The 19,673-nt window shown below is 33.0% G+C and overlaps 3 protein-coding genes across 8 annotated transcripts; 1 reads left to right on the forward strand and 2 right to left on the reverse strand.

Annotated features, from left to right (window-relative positions):
- Nucleotides 1-1,302: 1,302 nt before the first annotated feature.
- On the reverse strand, nt 1,303-9,213 carry LOC145963649 (cytosolic carboxypeptidase-like protein 5). Of its 3 annotated transcripts, none has more exons than XM_083085774.1 (10): nt 8,689-9,213; nt 8,107-8,399; nt 7,640-7,978; nt 7,284-7,555; nt 7,011-7,164; nt 6,763-6,856; nt 6,383-6,692; nt 6,104-6,311; nt 5,837-5,998; nt 1,303-3,549 (listed from the first exon to the last, which is right to left on the reverse strand). In XM_083085774.1, exons 1-10 carry the CDS (start codon nt 8,801-8,803, stop codon nt 2,854-2,856), a joined length of 2,643 nt encoding a protein of 880 aa, XP_082941900.1. In that variant the 5' UTR covers nt 8,804-9,213; the 3' UTR covers nt 1,303-2,853. The 3 variants fall into 3 exon arrangements, with proteins under 3 accessions (XP_082941900.1, XP_082941901.1, XP_082941902.1); XM_083085775.1 differs by lacking the exon at nt 8,689-9,213 and adding an exon at nt 8,492-8,663; XM_083085776.1 differs by lacking the exon at nt 8,689-9,213 and having other exon boundaries at nt 8,055-8,191.
- Nucleotides 8,649-16,754, forward strand: Rhogap68f (Rho GTPase activating protein at 68F). Of its 4 annotated transcripts, none has more exons than XM_083085782.1 (11): nt 8,650-8,777; nt 11,791-12,071; nt 12,461-12,568; nt 12,702-12,848; nt 13,246-13,426; nt 13,643-13,861; nt 13,937-14,035; nt 14,139-14,326; nt 14,399-14,599; nt 14,681-14,787; nt 14,870-16,754. In XM_083085782.1, the coding sequence occupies exons 2-11, from the start codon at nt 12,020-12,022 to the stop codon at nt 15,041-15,043; spliced, it is 1,476 nt and encodes a 491-aa protein (XP_082941908.1). In that variant the 5' UTR covers nt 8,650-8,777; nt 11,791-12,019; the 3' UTR covers nt 15,044-16,754. The 4 variants fall into 4 exon arrangements, with proteins under 4 accessions (XP_082941910.1, XP_082941908.1, XP_082941909.1 ...); XM_083085783.1 differs by lacking the exon at nt 8,650-8,777 and adding an exon at nt 9,285-9,302; XM_083085784.1 differs by lacking the exon at nt 12,461-12,568 and having other exon boundaries at nt 8,649-8,777.
- Nucleotides 16,464-19,661, reverse strand: Rab21 (RAS oncogene family member Rab21). Its single transcript, XM_083085786.1, has 5 exons — nt 19,524-19,661; nt 18,867-19,356; nt 18,184-18,351; nt 17,776-17,894; nt 16,464-17,681 (listed from the first exon to the last, which is right to left on the reverse strand). The coding sequence occupies exons 2-5, from the start codon at nt 19,002-19,004 to the stop codon at nt 17,432-17,434; spliced, it is 675 nt and encodes a 224-aa protein (XP_082941912.1). The 5' UTR covers nt 19,005-19,356; nt 19,524-19,661; the 3' UTR covers nt 16,464-17,431.
- Between the last annotated feature and the right edge of the window lie 12 nt (nt 19,662-19,673).

The raw sequence follows: 19,673 nt of genomic DNA on the forward strand, positions 1-19,673 counted from the left end.
CTTTCGATTGATGGTCTAAGTATCTTCTTTTCATTCTTTCTAATGAGACTATTCTTGACGTATCTTCCATAGCTTCGACGAGCTCATGTAATGGCATATCCAGGTCCCAGTCCGAGATAACTCCTTTACACCTTTTAATTCTATTAGGAATCGAATAAATAACCTTTTTTTCTTCTCTACCCTCTTCTAGCTCTAGGCATTTGTTGGCTTCTACAACATTGTTAAAATAAACATCTACTTTGTTGAAACCTATACTTCTTATTTTACTAACTTTAACACCGAATTTGTGTAAGTTGTTAGCTATTTTAAGTGAGTTTTGTACTTTATTCTTAGAGCAAAACTTAGAGTTAAGAGACGCAACTACCACGATGTCTCCTGTATGATTGCTGGAGAATCCCTTCTCTGAAACTACATTATTTTCGTTATTCTTTTCATCTACTTCTTCTACATATTTTAACCTATTTTTAAATCTAATCATTTTAATTCTCTTGTCTTTATTATCTGATATTACCTCATCGACTCTATTTTCTACAATTTCTACTTCCATATCCTTTTGTTTTTTAGAAACTTGATCACTTTTGTTACCTGAGTTCGTAGTTGTTTCCACTTTACCTCCTTTCTCTTCTTCATCTCCGCTTGAATTGTTCTGAATTGATATATCTTCCGTATTCTGAGAATTCTCTTTATACTGAACGTCTTCATTTTTCTTTTTTTTTTCCTCCTCGCTAATTCCTTTGTCACTAGTATGCAACCTCTTAAGGCTATTCTTATGCTTAGTTTTCATTTTATTGCACTTAAGGACACTATTCTTATTAAATACTTCCCTACTTTTTGGATTGACTAAAAATTTAGCTACAAATCTTTCATAATCTTTCTCTTTTGCTGCTACTATTTGCTTATCGCTATGTATTCGATTATTCTTTGTTACATTGTCTTTTTCTATTTCAGCGAAACCATTCTCTCTCTCCCTTTCTCCTATCCAATCCGTCCTAATGGTCCCTACCTAACCTCTGCTATCCGAATGGGCTATGACTTTATTTTATTAGCTTATCTCTGAATCGTGGACCTTCCTCTTACTAATTATTATAAAAAAAACGTCCAGGGAATAATATTAATACTCCCTTTATCAACTCCTCACTACTTTACTGCTCAAAATCTACAAAATTATCACACTCTGAACACAATACGTGGCGCGCTAATCACCTCTCTCACACCTTTTCCGAATTCAAAAGAAGATATTAACGTGGTTATGCTTCATCTAGTCATTGGTAAATTTCTCGCTGTAGTTTTAATAAACTTACCTTAAATTTTAATAAATATATGTATTTATCAAGGTCCAGCTCATACATTACTTTTTTATATAAACAAAGATATACATAAAGAAGTTCTCCATTATACATCTATTATATCATTATAAGACATTATTATATCTTTATAAATTTATGAACATTTTACATTCTATTTAGAACTGAAACTCCATATCCAGCAGTGACATTGCTACCTCCCAAAAGAAAGGAAAGATATAATATTATCAATATGTAACAATATGTGTGTGTGTGTGATTAAAATAATAATTATATACAATTTATTTGATTTTATCCTTACGTATAATTGCAACCATTGAAGAATTGAAAATTTGCTTCTTCAGATATTTTAAAAAAATATCGTAATTAAAACAAATTGACAGTTTTCCTGTATTGCAAGTTGTTGATAACGGATCCGATTAACAAGTTGATACCCCGCGAAAGATTCACTCTAAAGAAATGTCAAAAATTTGCACACTTAATAATGTAAGAACAAAGTCAAATATATACATATAAAATATAATATGTTAAATATATATGTATATTTCTATTAATAGCTATCAGGCATAATTAATTGAATTTTTTTAATTAACGAGTGAATATATATAGCTTCAGTGAAGTACAGATTTATACATGTATATATGAAATTTAGTTTGCCAACAAAAATTTCGTACATAAATAAATGTAACATTTATTTTTATATGGAACATTATAATTAAGAGAGAAGATAGAAAAAAAACATTCTTTTTTATATTCAAATAGAGTACTGATAATAGAACATTATAGTATATAAAGTATTATTCTATACATACAATTATCTTTGAAATTGATATATAAAAATATGCTTACATAAGATAAACCTTTTGTGTATGGAAAAAGAATATAGAGGAACATTATCCTTTAAAATATAGTTCTTCTTCTTCAAAATAATCTTTTACAATAATTTCTTTAAAATTGTGCTTAGATATCTTCTTCAAAATAAACAAATAACTTTAATTTCTGACAAGTTTGGGATAAGCACTAGTTTCAAAGATAATTGTATAGAAAATTCGAAAAAAAGAGACACCTTATATAAATAATAAATATCATTATATGATAAATTGAATAGCATTTTATGTGTCTAATATATATGTAATAACATGACATATACATTTATATATGTAATTTCACGGTTTTATTGCCTTTTAATTAAAAAGGCAAATAAACATATCACTTTGTGAAAAAAAGAAACACGAGAAGTAATATACAATGATACAATATTACATATTTGTATCATCAAGTATAATACAAATAAGAAATTTAACTATACATTTCGTATATTATATATATTTTATATATACAAGATATATATAAAAAATTTACTTATATTTTTTTCATTACGTTTCTTCATGAGAAGATTCTCTTCTTTGCTGGATATTATATAATTCATTCTATATATATTACAATATGCGAAATATGTTTCTGAAAAGAAAGATTCTCAGAAAAACAATGACAAAATAAGGTAGCAATTCTTTTTTTATTATTGAAGCTCATTTTTAGGATTTTTGCTTCATATGCCTTCTTCAAATATGGAACTCTCTTTAACAGCAGTCTTATTTGTTTCTTTCAGTCTAAGGGACTTATCTGGTTTGATGTGTCTACCAAGTCTGGCCCTATCGTGCGTTCCTTTAGCATTCTGTTTCTGGTAAGCACGTGTTAGCTTCAAGGACACTTTCGCGCCGGTTTCTTCCACGACTCCAGATTCTCTGATTTCAGGGAGAGCCTTGAATGTCTTAGTCGACGAAACGATTTTCAATCTTTTCGCACCGTGTTTCACCGCCGCTGTTTCTTCGGAAGACATCCTCGCCGAATTATTCGTTAATTTCTTATTCGTGCTCAAACGCGGTTTGAGATTGTCACCGATCACTGATCCCACATTAGATTTACTCGATCGATAGCGATCGATCGTTTTCAGAAAGGTTTTCGCTTCCACTTTGGATTTGACAGCGCAGATTATCGCGCTGTTCTCCGCATTATTAGAGCAATGATTCTTCAAGGCTCGACGAGCAAGTGTTTGCCGAGGCTTCTTGTTGCTTTTGATCCTCTTCACCGCTGCATAAAGAGAGGCACTGCGGCGTAGAATGCACTTCTTCACCAAGTTACTTTCGTTCTTGAAGGCGTTTTTTGCTCCCGTTACCACGTCGCTTAATTTCGTCTCCAATTCCTTCAGGATGCAGGTATTCTGCGCGTCGACACCCTCATTATCCTGTAAATAAAGGAAGCATATGTATAGATTGTATCTGAAAGAGATGCGCTTCATATGTACATCACAAAAATATCGTTCACGATAATAACATAAAAAATGTGTGTGAGAGAGAGAGATTGATTTTGCATTATCAATTGTTTAATTATGCAAGTAATGACTTACCCCCTCGCGTTACGGCGGTTGCCATGCATAACGAGAGCGAACGAAATATGGCACATACACTTTTAAAAAGACGAAGCGCATTATTTACATGAACGACATAGAAAAACTTCAGAGAAAATTATAAAATAAGCAAAAGTAGCAAAAAAGATTGCCCACAATGCAACTAAAAATATTTTCACAATGATAAAAATATATGTTTCTTATCAGAGGAGATTCTCATTATATATTTTTATGAAATTGATATTCAGCAAATAAGAACATTCGTCGATGTAACGCATGCTAGAGTGTGCTGTGCATTGCTTTTAAATGCGTATAGCATTATTATCCATATTTCATTGACATTTAAAACTTATTGCAAGCAATAATTTTAGATGCAGTATTAAATTTTTTATGCATTGCATATTTTTTATTACATTTTATCGTATGCATATTTTGTCACGGTTTTTGCCTGCGAACATAATGCACAATTCATGCCAAGTTATTTCATTCATCGGGATATTCTTTGGTCAGGATTTCCAGGAATCAAATAAAAATAAGATAAATAAATGGTCGCTAAAAAATTGAAACATTTATTAACACAACTGAATGTGTAATCCCGTGTATCTAATACATTATACATGGATGCATACATAATACGAACCGGAATCTTGAATTTCGGAATGATTTTCAAGCAAATGATATTCTCAAGTTTATATTATCAATATTATTATATCTGAATATGTAAACATTTTACTTATTTGATGAAATATTAAGATTGTATTTTTTCATTTATAATATTTTCAACAAATAATAAATTTGTATATTACGATTTTTTTTTAATATAAATATATTATGCCAAGAAACAACATTTATAGTTTATAAAATGTACTTCATATATATATATATATATATATATATATATATATATATATATATATATATATATATGTGTGTGTGTGTGTGTATATATACTCTTCTATATATATGTTGTTAAAATAATTAACACAGTTAAATTTTGATTAACAAGTTGCCATATCCCAACAATTCCATCATCCAGAGATATAATGGTTCAACCATTTATATCCCTACGTTGTGCCCTTCGCTAAAGAAATAGATATAATTAATTACATACATGTGTATGCGTGTGTAATATTAACACATTGTTTTATTCATAACAACTCACACAGATTAATTTTTGTCGTTTTATCACTGCATAAATTAAATGAAGTGACTGTAAGTGCACTTGTGTATTATCGGCGTGAAAAATGTAGTGCGTAAAAATTGATTATTTACCAACAAATAGTAATGTCAAGTATGATTATTAAAGCATTAAAGCGTGTGATTAATGAACACTTTGTTGAATTAGTCACAATGTAAGATGAATCACCAGTAAAATATTATTTATCCATCTCACCTATATTTTTTTGAACAATTTAATTTTGATCTTAATTTACAGAAATTAATTTGTGCAATATATACCATGTATGTAAATATAAACTAAATCAGTCAATATAGTGAAAATAAGGATATTTTGTCAGTATATTTTAAATATTATATATATATATATATATATATATATATATATATATATATATATATATTGTTTTACATTATTTTGTTCCACAAAATTAATAGAAACAAACTTAATGTGTAAATTTATATTTAAAAAAATTTATATACGATATTATTATGTCTTGTCTATATAAATCAAAATTGTGGAAGACTCATCGAGAAGAGTAAAATAAGATCTTTACAATATGTATTTTTCTCATATAAATAATATAATAAATATTTGTAATATTATTGTCCAAATATATATAATTATATATAATTATATAAAATATTGATTATATGTATAATTATATAAAATACTAAAACCATTTTTGTATAAATCTCGATACAGATTTCAATGCAATTCGAAATATTCACATAAAAATTCGCGATTTATCAAGATATACAAAATCTCTCTCCCACTTTCTCAGTTATGCACAAATAAATTTACATTCGATCAGGCACTAATGTGTTGTAGTGTAATGCTAAACAGCATACCAAGTTAGTTGTTGAACAGAATAAGTGATTATGATACTATACACTGCTTTATGTCAGCACTGCAAACGTCACTCTCGGTATTTACATCAAAATTTACCTTACGCATCAATCTGTTGGGTGGTGAGGACAGATTGTTCACATATGTTAATTTCAAATGAGATTTTACTCCTCTTAGAGAACGATATTGGCTGTTTGGCAATCGGCTGTTGGGATTGCTTCCAGTGAGATCAAGAATAGATGGACCTAACGCTGCTCCAACCTACGTGCATTATTAACGTTTTTGTTGTTAAAATAGTTAACACAGTTGCAATATGCTTGTTGTTAAAAATGTGATTGAATAAGGCGGAAATTAAGATAGATTTACCGCTTCGAACACTGCTGGAGTATATTTTGGAGGAACAAACATGTGATTCATAGTTTTGTTTATCCCATCGCGAACTCTGGCTGGTATTGAATTCACCAAACGACCAGAATTATAATTGCATTCTAGGGTGTAACTGCGTATTAGGTCAGTCATTTTGTACACCGCTACGCGTCCCGAACCTTCTCTCGACATACCGTCTCGTTTGTCTCTATACAAGCCATATGTATACTTAATAATATAAAAGCGACTACATCAAATTTAATGGCAAAACATACTCACATGATGTACATATTTCGTTCTGCAAAATTGCATGATGTAAAATGAAAGTGTGGATTGTTGATGGACATCAATTTAGGTAACAGCATACACGTAATAGTATCTTCCGGATCGGCAAAATGATTCCCGTACATGAATACGCCTTTCTTCGAAGCGTGACCATGTAAGTCGATGTATAAATACAGTCCAGAATTATCCGAAGACTTTGATACCTCGCCCATTCCGACAGCTGTATAAGTTACTTTGTCATTTGTTTTGTCCTCCGTAACGTTATCATTTTTACCATTTTCTTTAGACAACTCATTTCTTTCATCTGTACACACAATAAGCTAATCAGAAATTAAATCTGGTGAGATTCCATCATACAAAGTCAATATCAATACCAATAACTGCACTGTCCAAATTTTCCAATGTCAATAAACGTTTCTCGTTAGTTTCTAAAGCGCATCTCTTTTCTTCCAATGACATAAATGTTACCTAGCAAACAATAATAATGCTAAAAGTGTAATATTGCAGAAGTTGATGTAATATAAAATATTTATTAATATTTATTTCTTGAAATTGTTCAATTTCATTTGCAATATGAAGAAATATTATTTGAAGAGAAACTTGATAAGAGTTTTGATCATACTTGCTGCAACAGTCTCGTAGTTGTGTCGCGTACAGTGTTTGCTATTGAAGCAGTTGAATTTATAACATTCAATTTGTTGTCTACAATTTCTAAATTTATATCCGACAAGTCGTCAATTAATTCACTTGGTACTTGATAAAAATTGTGATAATATCTAAAGAGAAAAAATATGTAGAAAATTAAATTGCATGTTCCGCATATTATGAAGCATCAAATAATTTAATAATTTAACTCAAATAATTCAATAATTTAACTCAAAATACAAATGTTTACCTTATTAAATTTCTTGCAGCATATATTGTTGGATGATCTACTTCAGAAGGATTTAAATAAACCCTATTCAGATTTACTCCCTTTGTGTCCATGCGATAATGACCTTTAGCGACACCATCCGGATTGAGCATTGGTATTAATTTGAACACGTATAGGCGACGTAAATTTATGGCAATCTGATCCTCGCGATTTAATAAAAAATTGAGGAAACCGTTCAGAACAAAGCTGGATGGTGTTTCACCCGGATGTACTCTCGCACTTATAAAAATTACCTAAATGCATACATGTAATATGTATATATGAGTCTTTCTGAAAATATAAGAATGCATCTTTTAATAAATGTAATATATCAATACCTTTTTGTCCCGAAATTTAAAAGGCCTCTCCTCACTTCTCTCAGGAAACATATTAATCAGTCTATCTTCTCTCTCCATTGATATGTTATGATAGGAGCTTATTGTTAATACATCTAGTCTACGACCCTCCAAAGATTTTATTGCACATTCTCTATGATAATAGATATCATCTGTACACGTTACACTCCTTTTACCCATTCTTGCATCAATCCTTCTCAAATAATTTTGTAAATCTGTATACGAGAATGGATAGGTAAAAGCAAAGTAAGTAATAGCTTTTGAATTTTCTGGAGTGTAATAGAGGAAGGATAAAGTAAAGTCATTTCCTCTCTGATCAAGCTGCAATATTATAAATAGTATGCTATATATAACTGTGCACTAAATAATTGTTACATGTGTTTATATATGATCTTACTATATTCTTAGACATATACACACATTCCTATAATTATATATAGTACAATTACAGTGTATGTAGGTTTTTCACGAATCCGTTCCCAATGTAAATGTCCTGGTACAACTTTAAAGACCGGACACATTCCCTGACTAAACATCTTGACTTGCTTATTCAAATTGACTATGTTGAATCTGACCGTCACACTTGGACGATTAGATCTGACTCCGAAATAAAACCAAGTCCTATTGCTGTTTTGAAATTGCGTGCCATGACAATCGTGCTTCGTCCACAGGTTAAATTCATAATCTGATATCTCCTTAGAATTTGAATTATTAGTCAATTTACTTTCAATTTCGTAAACATCTAAAAATAGTAAAATTATTCTGTCATTACATAAGAAGAACATTTGCAGTGTCATACATCCTATAGCGATACGCGGTTACATATTTACATACATAAGAGATCAATCTTTATTCAATTTCAGTCGTTTCCGAGAAAAACAAACGTTTTCCTCGCTCGACAATACGTACACTCATTTTATTTACATCCAATGCACATAAACACAAAACAAAAACATAAGCACGAAATCTCATTGTCGATCTAGATTCTTATTCCGGATCGACGAAACGTCAAAATTAGACAATCCCATTACCCTTGTCAGGAATCTCCGGTATCCTCACTTGTTCCACCTTGGCCAGATTGGCCGAATCAAAGTTGTTGAGGAACACGAAGCCACCGCAGGTAATGTTTTCGCTCGTGCTCGCCATCGTGTGTCTCACGTCTGTCGCAGGATCGGCATGCGAGGCAGACGACGATCCATTTACGTGTCAGTTGGTGCTCGCGACAACGTAAGGATAGAGCCTCTCCTTCGTCTTTTCGACTGGGGGGAGGGAGGGGGGAGGAAACACTTCTACGTGACGTTCCTCGGCATCGTTACTTCTCGTTCTCGCGAGGCAAAATCGTCTCTGGGCGCGATCATATGATCTCTATTTACACTACATAAGACAATTCACGGGCTCTCAAAGCGTGTAATAAACAACGATCGAGCGACGCTGATGGTTGCGAGAACCGTTCATCTTTGGGCGATGCTGCCTGGAACTGGTGCAGCTTGAACGCTCGCAGAAAGTCGTATGTCGTATGTGGGGTGAACGATATGACGCGCTTGCATCGCTTATCGATCGTGTTATTTTCGTGTGGATCAACTCGATTATAAAACTGAGATCGCTCGAGCGAGGAATTAATAGGAGATAATAAAATAAAACGAATGTAAAATAAACGAACATGTGGCAAGTTTCACATGTCAAAATAGTTTATATTAATAGTAATATATGTATATTAGAGAGAAATTGATCTCTTTCACATGGATTTCTCTTTATTATTATTAAATCACATTAATTACATTTCAAGCATGCTTTAATTTTTTTAAATTTAATTTTACTTTTTATATCTCATTAAAGGATTTTTTTTTAAAGGATTTTTTAAATATCAAGCATTTTACTTTTGCAGCAATTTTTAATAAGATCCTTTTGCAAATAATGATTTATCGAATAGGCATTCTAGATTCGAAATAGGACATTGATTTATTTTTTCTTCTATTTCATTATATTAAGGAACTTTTTATAAATGTCAAGCATCTTTTACTTTGACAGCAATTTTTAATAAGATTCTTTTCTTTTTAATAAGATCGTCTCACAAATAATGATACATTGAATACATATTCAAGATTCAAAACAGGATATTGATACCATTTTCTCTTTATTTATATTTCATTAAAAATTTTTTTTGTAAATGTCAAGCATTTTATTTTGATTTTACTTTGAGCAATTTTTTTAATAAGATTCACAAAAAATGTTACATTGAATACGTATTCTAGATTGAAAACAGAATATTAATACCATTTTCTTTTTCATATTTCATTAAAGAATTTTTTTTTGTAAATATCAACCATTTTACTTTCGCAATAATTTTTAATAAATTTCTCTTTTTTATTAAAATGATTTCGCGAATAACAATACACCGAATACGTATTCTAGATTTAAAAGTATATCGATGTAATTTTCTCTTTCATATTTCATTAAAAAAATTTTTTTCTTTGGAAATGTCAAGACACATTTCATTCTTTCACAATATTTAATAAAATCCTTTTGTTTTTTATAGCAAAATTTTCTCGAGAATAACAAGACATTGTATACATATTCTAAGTTCAAAACAGGATCGATACCATTTTCTCTTTTATATCTCATTAAAAAATTTTTCTAAGTGTCAAGTTTTTCGCTCTTACGCAGATTTTTTTTGTAAATGTCATCAAACATTTCACTTTCATAATTTTTAATAAAATCCTTTCATATTTTAATAAAATTCTTTTGCGAATAACAAGTCATTGTATAAATTTTTATTGAATAAAGAATATCGATTAAAAATTTTTTCTTCATGTCAAGTTTTTTGCTCTTTCGCAGATTTTTATTTGTAAATGTCAAGCATTTCACTTTCACAATTTTTAATAAATTAATTAATTTTTAATAAATTAATGAGTTAAATAAAACTAATTAATTTTTAAATTAAATTTTTTTTTTTTTAAGACGGGAAAATGCATTACGCACACCCCCGACGCTTTCGGCGCGTCGGGGGTAGTGTCGGACTCCCCGGCCCTTGGAAGAAGGCTAGCCCCTCTTCCAAGGAGTGCAACGCCGGGTATACCGACTAAAAACCCCTGTCCTGCAGCCACCCATGCCGCTCAGCGCCGCTCCTTGACCCGGGTTCGCATATACCCCGAGGTCGAGCATGGCCCGAGCCATTTAAAGCCCCCTACTTGTCGGGGAGGAGAGTCAGTGGGCCGTCCTGGCTCTCTCCCCCGATCTTCTCGCTAGGGGGAGCAGAGGAGGCGGTCGAGACTAATACGTCTTGTACCGCCCCCTCAGGTCCCTCTTCTTGCGCACTTTCGGGGGTGGCGCGGCTTCCACAGGCGCAAGCCCAGGTACCGCAGGCGCGTCCCCCAGGACCACTATCCCACTTTGGACAGAGGGTGGCCGGTCCATGGCAGATCCCCTCAATGGGAGTCTACCCGCCCGGTCCCCCCCCCCCCCCCCGTCATCGGTGGAGCCCTTTTTCGGAGCGGAAGAGGAGGGCCTCTCGCCCGCTTTCGGGCGAGGCCTCCGCTCTCCCCCCCCGGGTCCTGCTGGGGCGGGGTTTCAAGGAGTTACGCCCTACGCGGGCCCCCCTTACTCCTCCCGCCAAGTTCAGGGGACGTCTCCCTTTGGGACGCCCTCCGCTTCTCTTCCTCCCTGGCTAAAACAGCCAATCTTCGCTGGGCGACGCGCCTGCTGGAAACGCAGGCGGTCGCCCCCAGCGAATGCCCGGCAGAGAGGCCGAATTCCGAACAAAGCGGACACTTCGGCTTCTCCGCCGGGCACTCTTTAAATTTAATTTATTTTGTATTTTTAAATTTAATTAATTAATTACTTAATTAATTAAATTAAAGAATTTTTTGTAAATATCTAATAATATTTTGTAAATATTAATTAAATTAATTAATTAATTAATTTTTTATAAAATCCTGACTTTAATAAAGTTCTCTTGTGAATAAGAAACATGCATACTTTAAATTCGAAACAGGATATCGATACCATTTTCTCTTTTATATCTCATTAAAAATTTTTTTTTCTTTGCAAATGTCAAGTTTTTCGCTCTTTCGCAGATTTTTTTTTTTTTATAAGATCCTCTCGTGAATAACGATACATCGATTCGCGTATTCCAGATTCAAAACAGAGTATCGATACCTGCAATCTCGCACACTGCAGCGCAGCAACAGCGACAAATGAAAGCGTGACGTGATCCGTAGCGCGCGTCGTTTCTGCCACACGTTGCGAGGAAGAGATAATGTCGTCGCTCGAGGAAATCTCAGGCCATTCGTAGAAGAAAGAGAGGAACGCCCTACATCGATCTTGGACTACATCGTTTCGTACGCATCAACCCCGAATCGAGAAATGGAAGCAGATTATCAGCCAACGCCACTGACCCCGTCGCGGACGCTGACAGGTGAGCTGCGATTGTTGATGATATTTGTGTCAAACGAACGTTACTCGTCCGCGATGGAATCGTTACATTTGTATAGAATACAATCGTGCGTGTTTACATTAATCGCTTTTCCTAACAATCGATGCGCCGCATCGTTTCCTTTTGTAGTTTTGTAGAGAGTCGTCAGATCGTAACGTTTAGCAAACGAAAAGCTTGGGAAAATTCTTTGCTACTAGTGCAAGTGGCCGAGTTTGCTGTTAAATGTGGTACAAAATTGATCGGTCATTTTCCAATATATTTTTTATAAATAGATATGAGTACTATTTGCTTATATTTTTTTTTTGATTATTTTTATCATTGTCGAGTGCTTTATCTTGATGTATATCTATGTGTGTGCGTGTGTGTAACAGGGATGGGCACCGACTGTGAAGATCCTTACCCTAGTTTGTCTGATTATCACGATTACGAGCCGAATTTGGAATTTGATGATACGGAATTGCAAACTACTTCCAACAATGGTGAGACGTCTAATTTGTGTCTTAATCGTCTGCTTCTTCCAAAATTTCCTCATAATTATACAAGAGATTAATTTATGTGATACAGTCTACTATTATTGCATTACTTCTTTATATAAGACGATCTTTGTTACAGCTACACGCCTTCTAGAAGACAAATTGGATTTGGTGAATACTACTGCTGGTACTGGAGGAATAGATTATTTGGAAAGCCCAGTAAGCGACGGCACGATTGAGGAAAACTTTGAGGAAGCTTTGGTAGATGCTCCAGTTATCGAATCTGGTGTGTGACCTTTTACCTTCTGTTAATAGCCACTAAATGTCATGGCATTCTCAGGGCATAGCAGGTGAATTATGTATAGACCATTGTACAGCTTGTTTTATATTGCATGGTGTAAGGATGACAAAGGAAAAGTAACAATTGTTACGCTTTTTTAATCCATTTTGCATAACATATGTACATAATGTACAAGCGCTATGTTCAAGCCCTATGAAGCAGGATAGTAGTATGTTGTCTGTGAAATATACATTTCACTTATGAGACCAAATTATCCCTAAGAAGCTCAAATTATTTTGGCTTGATGGTGTTTTTATTTGAAATAAGTTTATTATGAGTATGCCTGAAATGTGCATCGATTTTGAAACTTTACATTATAAGGAAAGTCTCTGTTAATGGATAGCCGAAGACTTAGCTGCTTTGGACGGAGAACTTGCCGACGAGGAGGATTATTTCGACATATCCAAACATGGTATTGTGGAAGTAGTTGGGGATGATAGTGCTGGTCGCAAAATAATTGTTGTGTCAGCCTGTAAATTGCCTTCCATAGGGAAGGAGGTCTTCAATCATGCTAAACTTCTTAGGTGAGTCCACGATTTGCATACGTTATAAGATGACACGCGAGACACTTATCCGACCCGCGAATAATGATTTATAATTGCCTGTAAATATTATTTAAGGATCTCTGTGTCATTCTATGATATTGTTGCTTGTAAAGTTTCTGTTCACTCTCTTGAATGTGATTTCTTCTTTTTTATTATTAATGAAATAAATTTTATCATAATGGATATTTATTGCAGGTATCTTATGCATACTTTAGACACATTTGTGGAACAAGATTATAGTCTCGTTTATTTTCATTACGGCCTTACATCAAAAAATAAACCATCATTATCCTGGCTATGGCAGGCGTACAAAGCGTTTGACAGGAAATATAAAAAGAATTTGAAAGCCCTTTACCTAGTACATCCCACAAACTTTATTAGGTTTGTGTGGCAAATATTTAAGCCGGCTATTAGGTATGTGATTTTTTCTTTCCTATGTGAAAACTTCAAACTATTATATACTATATATGAATAGACAAATTTTTGCAGTGTCAAATTTGGACGGAAGATAATGTACGTTAATTACCTGGAAGATTTAGCGCACTATATTAAGTTGGATCAACTAATTATACCTCCCCAAGTGATAGAGTATGTCATTTAATTATGTAAAACAGTATATTGGAATCTTGATAGAACTTATGTTGATTTGCGAATTGCATAATTCAATTTACATGTAGGATGATTCTTTCAGACACAATAATCAACTACTGATGAAGAATAAGAAATATTTGCCGGTAAGTCCACCACAAAGCGCGGTGGTTACACCGGTTGGTACGACTCAATTCGGTGCTAGTTTGCAATTTATAAAGGAAAATAATAATGGCGACCCGATACCACCTATTCTAAGGCAATGCGTGGAATTTCTCGATACGCCAGACGGTACGGTATCTCAACAGAAAACCATTCTATTCTCTGGAGGATAAAACAATAATTATTTGATTGTTGTTTTAGCTCTGGAAACGGAAGGGATATTCAGAAGATCGGCCAACGTGGCAGTGATCAAAGAACTTCAGAATCGTTGCAATCAAGGTTTACCCGTCGATTTCCACGGGGATCCACATATTGCCGCGGTTCTACTTAAGACTTTCCTTCGTGAACTGGATGAACCTCTTATGACATACGAACTATATGATGAAATCACGCAATTTCAAAGTAAGGATGATGTTTTCCTTATTTTCTTCGAAATTATTATTTATTTAACAAGATAAAGCATCCTTTGAAATTGTATTATAGCGTTATCGAAAGACGAACGTCCGCGTAAAGTTAAAATATTAATATTGGAAAAACTACCTGAGGATAACTATCAAGTCCTTAAATACATTGTACAATTTTTATCGAGGGTATGTAACTAATATTCACAATTGCGATTTCCTGTAGGAGATAAAAGCTCTCTTTTTCATCTATATCTTTTTTTTATAATAGGTAATGGACCGATGCGACCTAAACAAGATGACTTCTAGTAATCTGGCGGTCGTATTTGGACCGAATCTAGTTAGAGCACCACCAACATGTGGAATGTCCCTCACTGCGATAGGATTCATCAATCAATTCGTAGACTTTCTATTTACTTATCAAGATAAGATTTTCATTATTTAAAAGCGTCGAAGGCCTAATTGTAATACATTCGATTGTTCACACGTACAACGTCCGCACTTTCGTTTTATTAAAATATTTTTATATCCAATGTGAGGTATAAGAGAATATATACAGAAAAACAGTTAATGTTCGTTTACACGCAATTTTGCACAAGATTTTTTAATGTGAGTTAATATGAGTACAATGTTTTTGAACGAAAGAGTAGAACGTTCGAAAAGATATCGGTTGTGCGATGATGAAATGCCAGCCAACGTGTGTATATCTAGAGAAAAATTACGACCAAATACCAAAGATACATGAGAACGTCACGCAGTGAATATAATATGTAAGATTGTCTAGAAATATTAGCATTTATATAGTCTTATTTAACAAAGCGTAGAAAATAATATATTCAAGAGTGGAAAAAAACATTCAGCTGAATGCTGTTGAAAAAAAATCATGAGATCGCGAACCGTAATTAATCCCGACTTTTGCTTTAATTAATCTTTTTTAATGTCGGATTAAATAAAAATTAAATAATAAATTAATTCTATTTTAAGATAAATTATATTAATTGTTTCTTCGATCTATAGTTTTTCAAACTTTATCAAATTTTTACTTTAATGTTAATCTTATTTTGTTAATTAAAAAATTTAAAATTAATCGGTTTAATTTTTTTTTTCTAACAAGAATATGTATATATTTGCATAGCAATCAGTTTATTTATTTTCATTGCAGTTCCATGAAAAAAAGTTTTTCTAAAATATTTTGATACATTCTATACTTAAAATAGAAGAATCATAAGTAAAATAAAGTCTTTAATACTTGGCATTATTTTCATATTTCTTGCATTGTGTATATATTGAAGAAATTGATTATTCAATCACATAAAATAAATTGTGGTCTAACAAATGTAGTATATATATAATATTGTATTTAACTCTTGAGAGAGACTAGATATATCTGTAATACAAGAAGATTTATATATGTAATATAGAAAGACATTGTGTGTGTGTTAACTCTAAACAATATAAACGAATATTCATTTACTTTATATAAACGAAACATTGATAGTATTAGAGAAAGATTGAATTATATTTTTTGTTTAAACTGTTCATCCCATTTTTCGTAACATTTTTAGGTAATAGTTATAATAAGTAAGATACTTTATATATTGCAGTAGTTATAAGTAAAATACTTTATACTGTTTCGAGTTAACATAATAATAAAAAGCAGGCGTGAACACGATAAAGTGATTAGAATGGCTGTCGTAGTAAATCAGTCATCATGTATAAATTCTAGTGATCTTATAATATTTCTTTTTGAATTATGATCTCGGGAAAAGGAAATAATTCACCTGAACTGATGTCACTCGAATGTTTTTTTTACGATAAAAAACTACAAAAGAAAGAGAATGTGAAAAAGAGAAAAAAGCTTGATATTTAATGAATGTCATGTATAGTTTAATACTTTTTAATTAATTTTGTTCATTGTTTAGATATAAAGATAAGAGACTTAGTAATTTTCGCGGAGCGAACCGCAAATTTGTATATCCCTTTAAATAGTCCTGCCATTATGGGTAACTGGGATAAAGTATGGGCTGACAAAGCCTAAAATCTCCGCTCTCTATCATCGAAAAGACTAACCCAGACCTGTATAGAACTGATGTGACTCGATTACATTCCTCGTTGTTATCAATAAAAGAGCATATAATAAAACGTATTAATTTGTAGATCTTCAGTTTCACTTTTTACATACAATATTCACGAGCAAAATCCAAAGTGTACCTTTGGAGCATGATGGGATTATGGTATAATGAGACATTTTGTTCCATAACATTACAACTGACCATTTTATGTTCATAAAATAACTTACAGTAACAATAATTTAAATTTTACACTCAACAACTCTATTATATTGCTAATTTATATAATTTCGGGCGAATAAATGTATTGCAGTGTTACTTGAAAAACGATTCAAATTAATAGATTGTACAATGAAATTATTGACATTTAATATGTATGTACATTAAACCCTAAAATACCATTTTAGGTAAAAGCCGAAAAAGCACTAGTTTTCTTTGAAAATGTTCTTAATTCACAATACAGCATTATCTAAAGCCTTTGTCGAGAAATTAACTAATTTTTAACCAATTGACAATTTGTGAATATATACAGCTTTCTCGCAAATATATATATTAGTATACATACGCATTCACACTTACATAATGCATACACAAGCATACAAAAAATGAAACATTCATAATGTGACAAATTATTATCACAGAGGATTTATTTTTAAAGATACTAATCTGTCACGACTTTTTGAAATGCTTCGTCCCGTATATGTAACTCGTGGATTATTCGAAATTAGACCTTGTCTGAAATTGAATGTAAATCTTTCAAAGATCTATGAAAGGCCGCTGCCACTGCCACCACTGCCGCAGCAGGAACTTCTACTTGGTTGTGTATATTCACTTTCGTCCTCGACCATTACAACATTGCGGCGCGTGCTATTGGTCCTCGTGAGAGTAGATTTTTGTTCGGCCTCGTCTGCGCGTTCCATCATGCGTCGCGTCAGGTCTAAGAACATCTCTTCGATGTTCTGGTTTAACTTGGCTGACGTGTGGAAATGCATAGCTCCCACCTGTTTGGCGTATCTGGTGGAAGAAATGTATCATTATCACGTTTTATATTTGTCCACTATTTCTAATAAATAAAAAAGGAAGCATTGTATTCACTTGCAGCACTTACTCTTCTGCTTCATCTATGGCAACGTTTCTATCTTTCTCCAGGTCCACTTTATTACCTGCTATCACTAAGCAAATTTCGCTACCTAACATCTTTTTGAGTTCCTTCACCCAGTTTTTCACCTAACAATAAATGAAGAAAATATATGTGTTTGTAATATTATAAAAGTATTTTTTAAATTATATAATAGAATAATAAGATAATAATGTCTTATATGATGATCTCTGGAGAGTAGATCATTGATAATATCAAAATTTACAATATATTCATTGTTCTCTTATCAGAATTTATCTACAATATATTCATTGTTCTCTTATCAGAATTTATCTACAATATATTCATTGTTCTCTTATCAGATTATTTCCATATTCGGATCATCTTTTACGATTACAAATGAATTTCAAGTCATACTTTTTGAAAAGTATCTTCGTCTGTAATGTCATAGACAAGAATGGCACCATTGGACATTCTGTAATAAATTGGTCCTAATGCATGAAACTTTTCTTGTCCTGCTGTGTCCCATATCGCCAAGTTTACTCTTTTCCCATTAATATTCAATTTCTTATTCAAAAATGATGCCTGAAACAAAATACAATTAATTGTCAATATGCATTTTTAAATGATATAAACTTTACAATCTTTTAGTTAATAAAAAGCTCTGGATCTAAAAAAAAGTTATAAACACACAAATGGATGGGATGCATCCAGTATTAGATTTTAATCTTTATACACATCTATATTTCTTTTCTTCTATATATTTATATAACATAATATAAATAATATATAATATGTAATATATAATATGTAATATATAATATGTATCTAAATATGTATAATATATAATATGTATCTAAAAAGATTTGTGCGTTTTTTAAGAAATTTTACAAATTTATTCTGCATTAAAAAAATTTACAAAAAGAAAGAAAAGTTGCACGTATACAGATATAAACTTATATATAACCGAATCTAAAGGAATATTCACGTTACATATACACTAGTGGAATCGAAATGAATGCAAGCAGAGAAAGAAAAGAAATCCGAGAAATACGTATATCGTATCTCGATATACAAACATTACAAACACGCCTATTTACCTGTAACGTAGTGATATGTTTGTCATTGAACTTGTCCTCGACGTATCGGAGAGCGACCGAGGTCTTGCCGACGCATCCCTCGCCGAGCAAAACCACCTTGAAGTTGTATGACCCGGTGCCGACGACCGGACTGGCCATAATCCCCGGGGAGGAACAACCGACAACAACTTGGTCTTAGAGGGAATCAGGCGCGGAGCGCCCGTGTTAATTCGCGGTATCCGGAATGTCCGCGTTATACGAGGGCCAGGATATATAAAACTGCGCTTATTACACTTGTCTAGGTGCGGTGGCCGTCGTGTACGAGGTATAGTGCACGTTTCGTTGCGACCCGACACGTCACAACGTCGAGGCGACGACGACGACGACCGTGCTTCAGTCTCCGCTGCGTCAACGTCGAGGAATCAGCTGTTCTGCTCCGAGCCATTACGCGCTACAATCGGCGCATTTTTCGTAGCCTTCGTAATCTAATGCCTCTCTCTCCTTCTCTTTCCTACGCACACAGATATACATACACAATATCGCATACCACAGATCGTACCATGCACGCATACAAGATAGCGAAAAATGTTATGGATAATCAATTAGTCTCATCTTTCCCGAAATGGGAGACAGCATAGTATAATTTGAGACTTAAATCGTATAAAAAGTATTATCTACCTTTAAAATATCTGATCTCGAACGATTGAAATCGAGCAAATCTCTTTCTCTGAATTTTCCTTGGGTCTTCATTCATAATCTAATAACGCATGCGCAGAATGAAGATTGAGTTGCGCGTGTAATCGTATCCACGCGCGCTCACGATCTGAC

Source organism: Camponotus vicinus, unplaced genomic scaffold, assembly GCF_025532165.1.
Source record: "Camponotus vicinus isolate PSW18456_S1 unplaced genomic scaffold, iyCamVici1.0 SCAF_13, whole genome shotgun sequence".
Lineage (NCBI taxonomy): Eukaryota > Metazoa > Arthropoda > Insecta > Hymenoptera > Formicidae > Camponotus > Camponotus vicinus.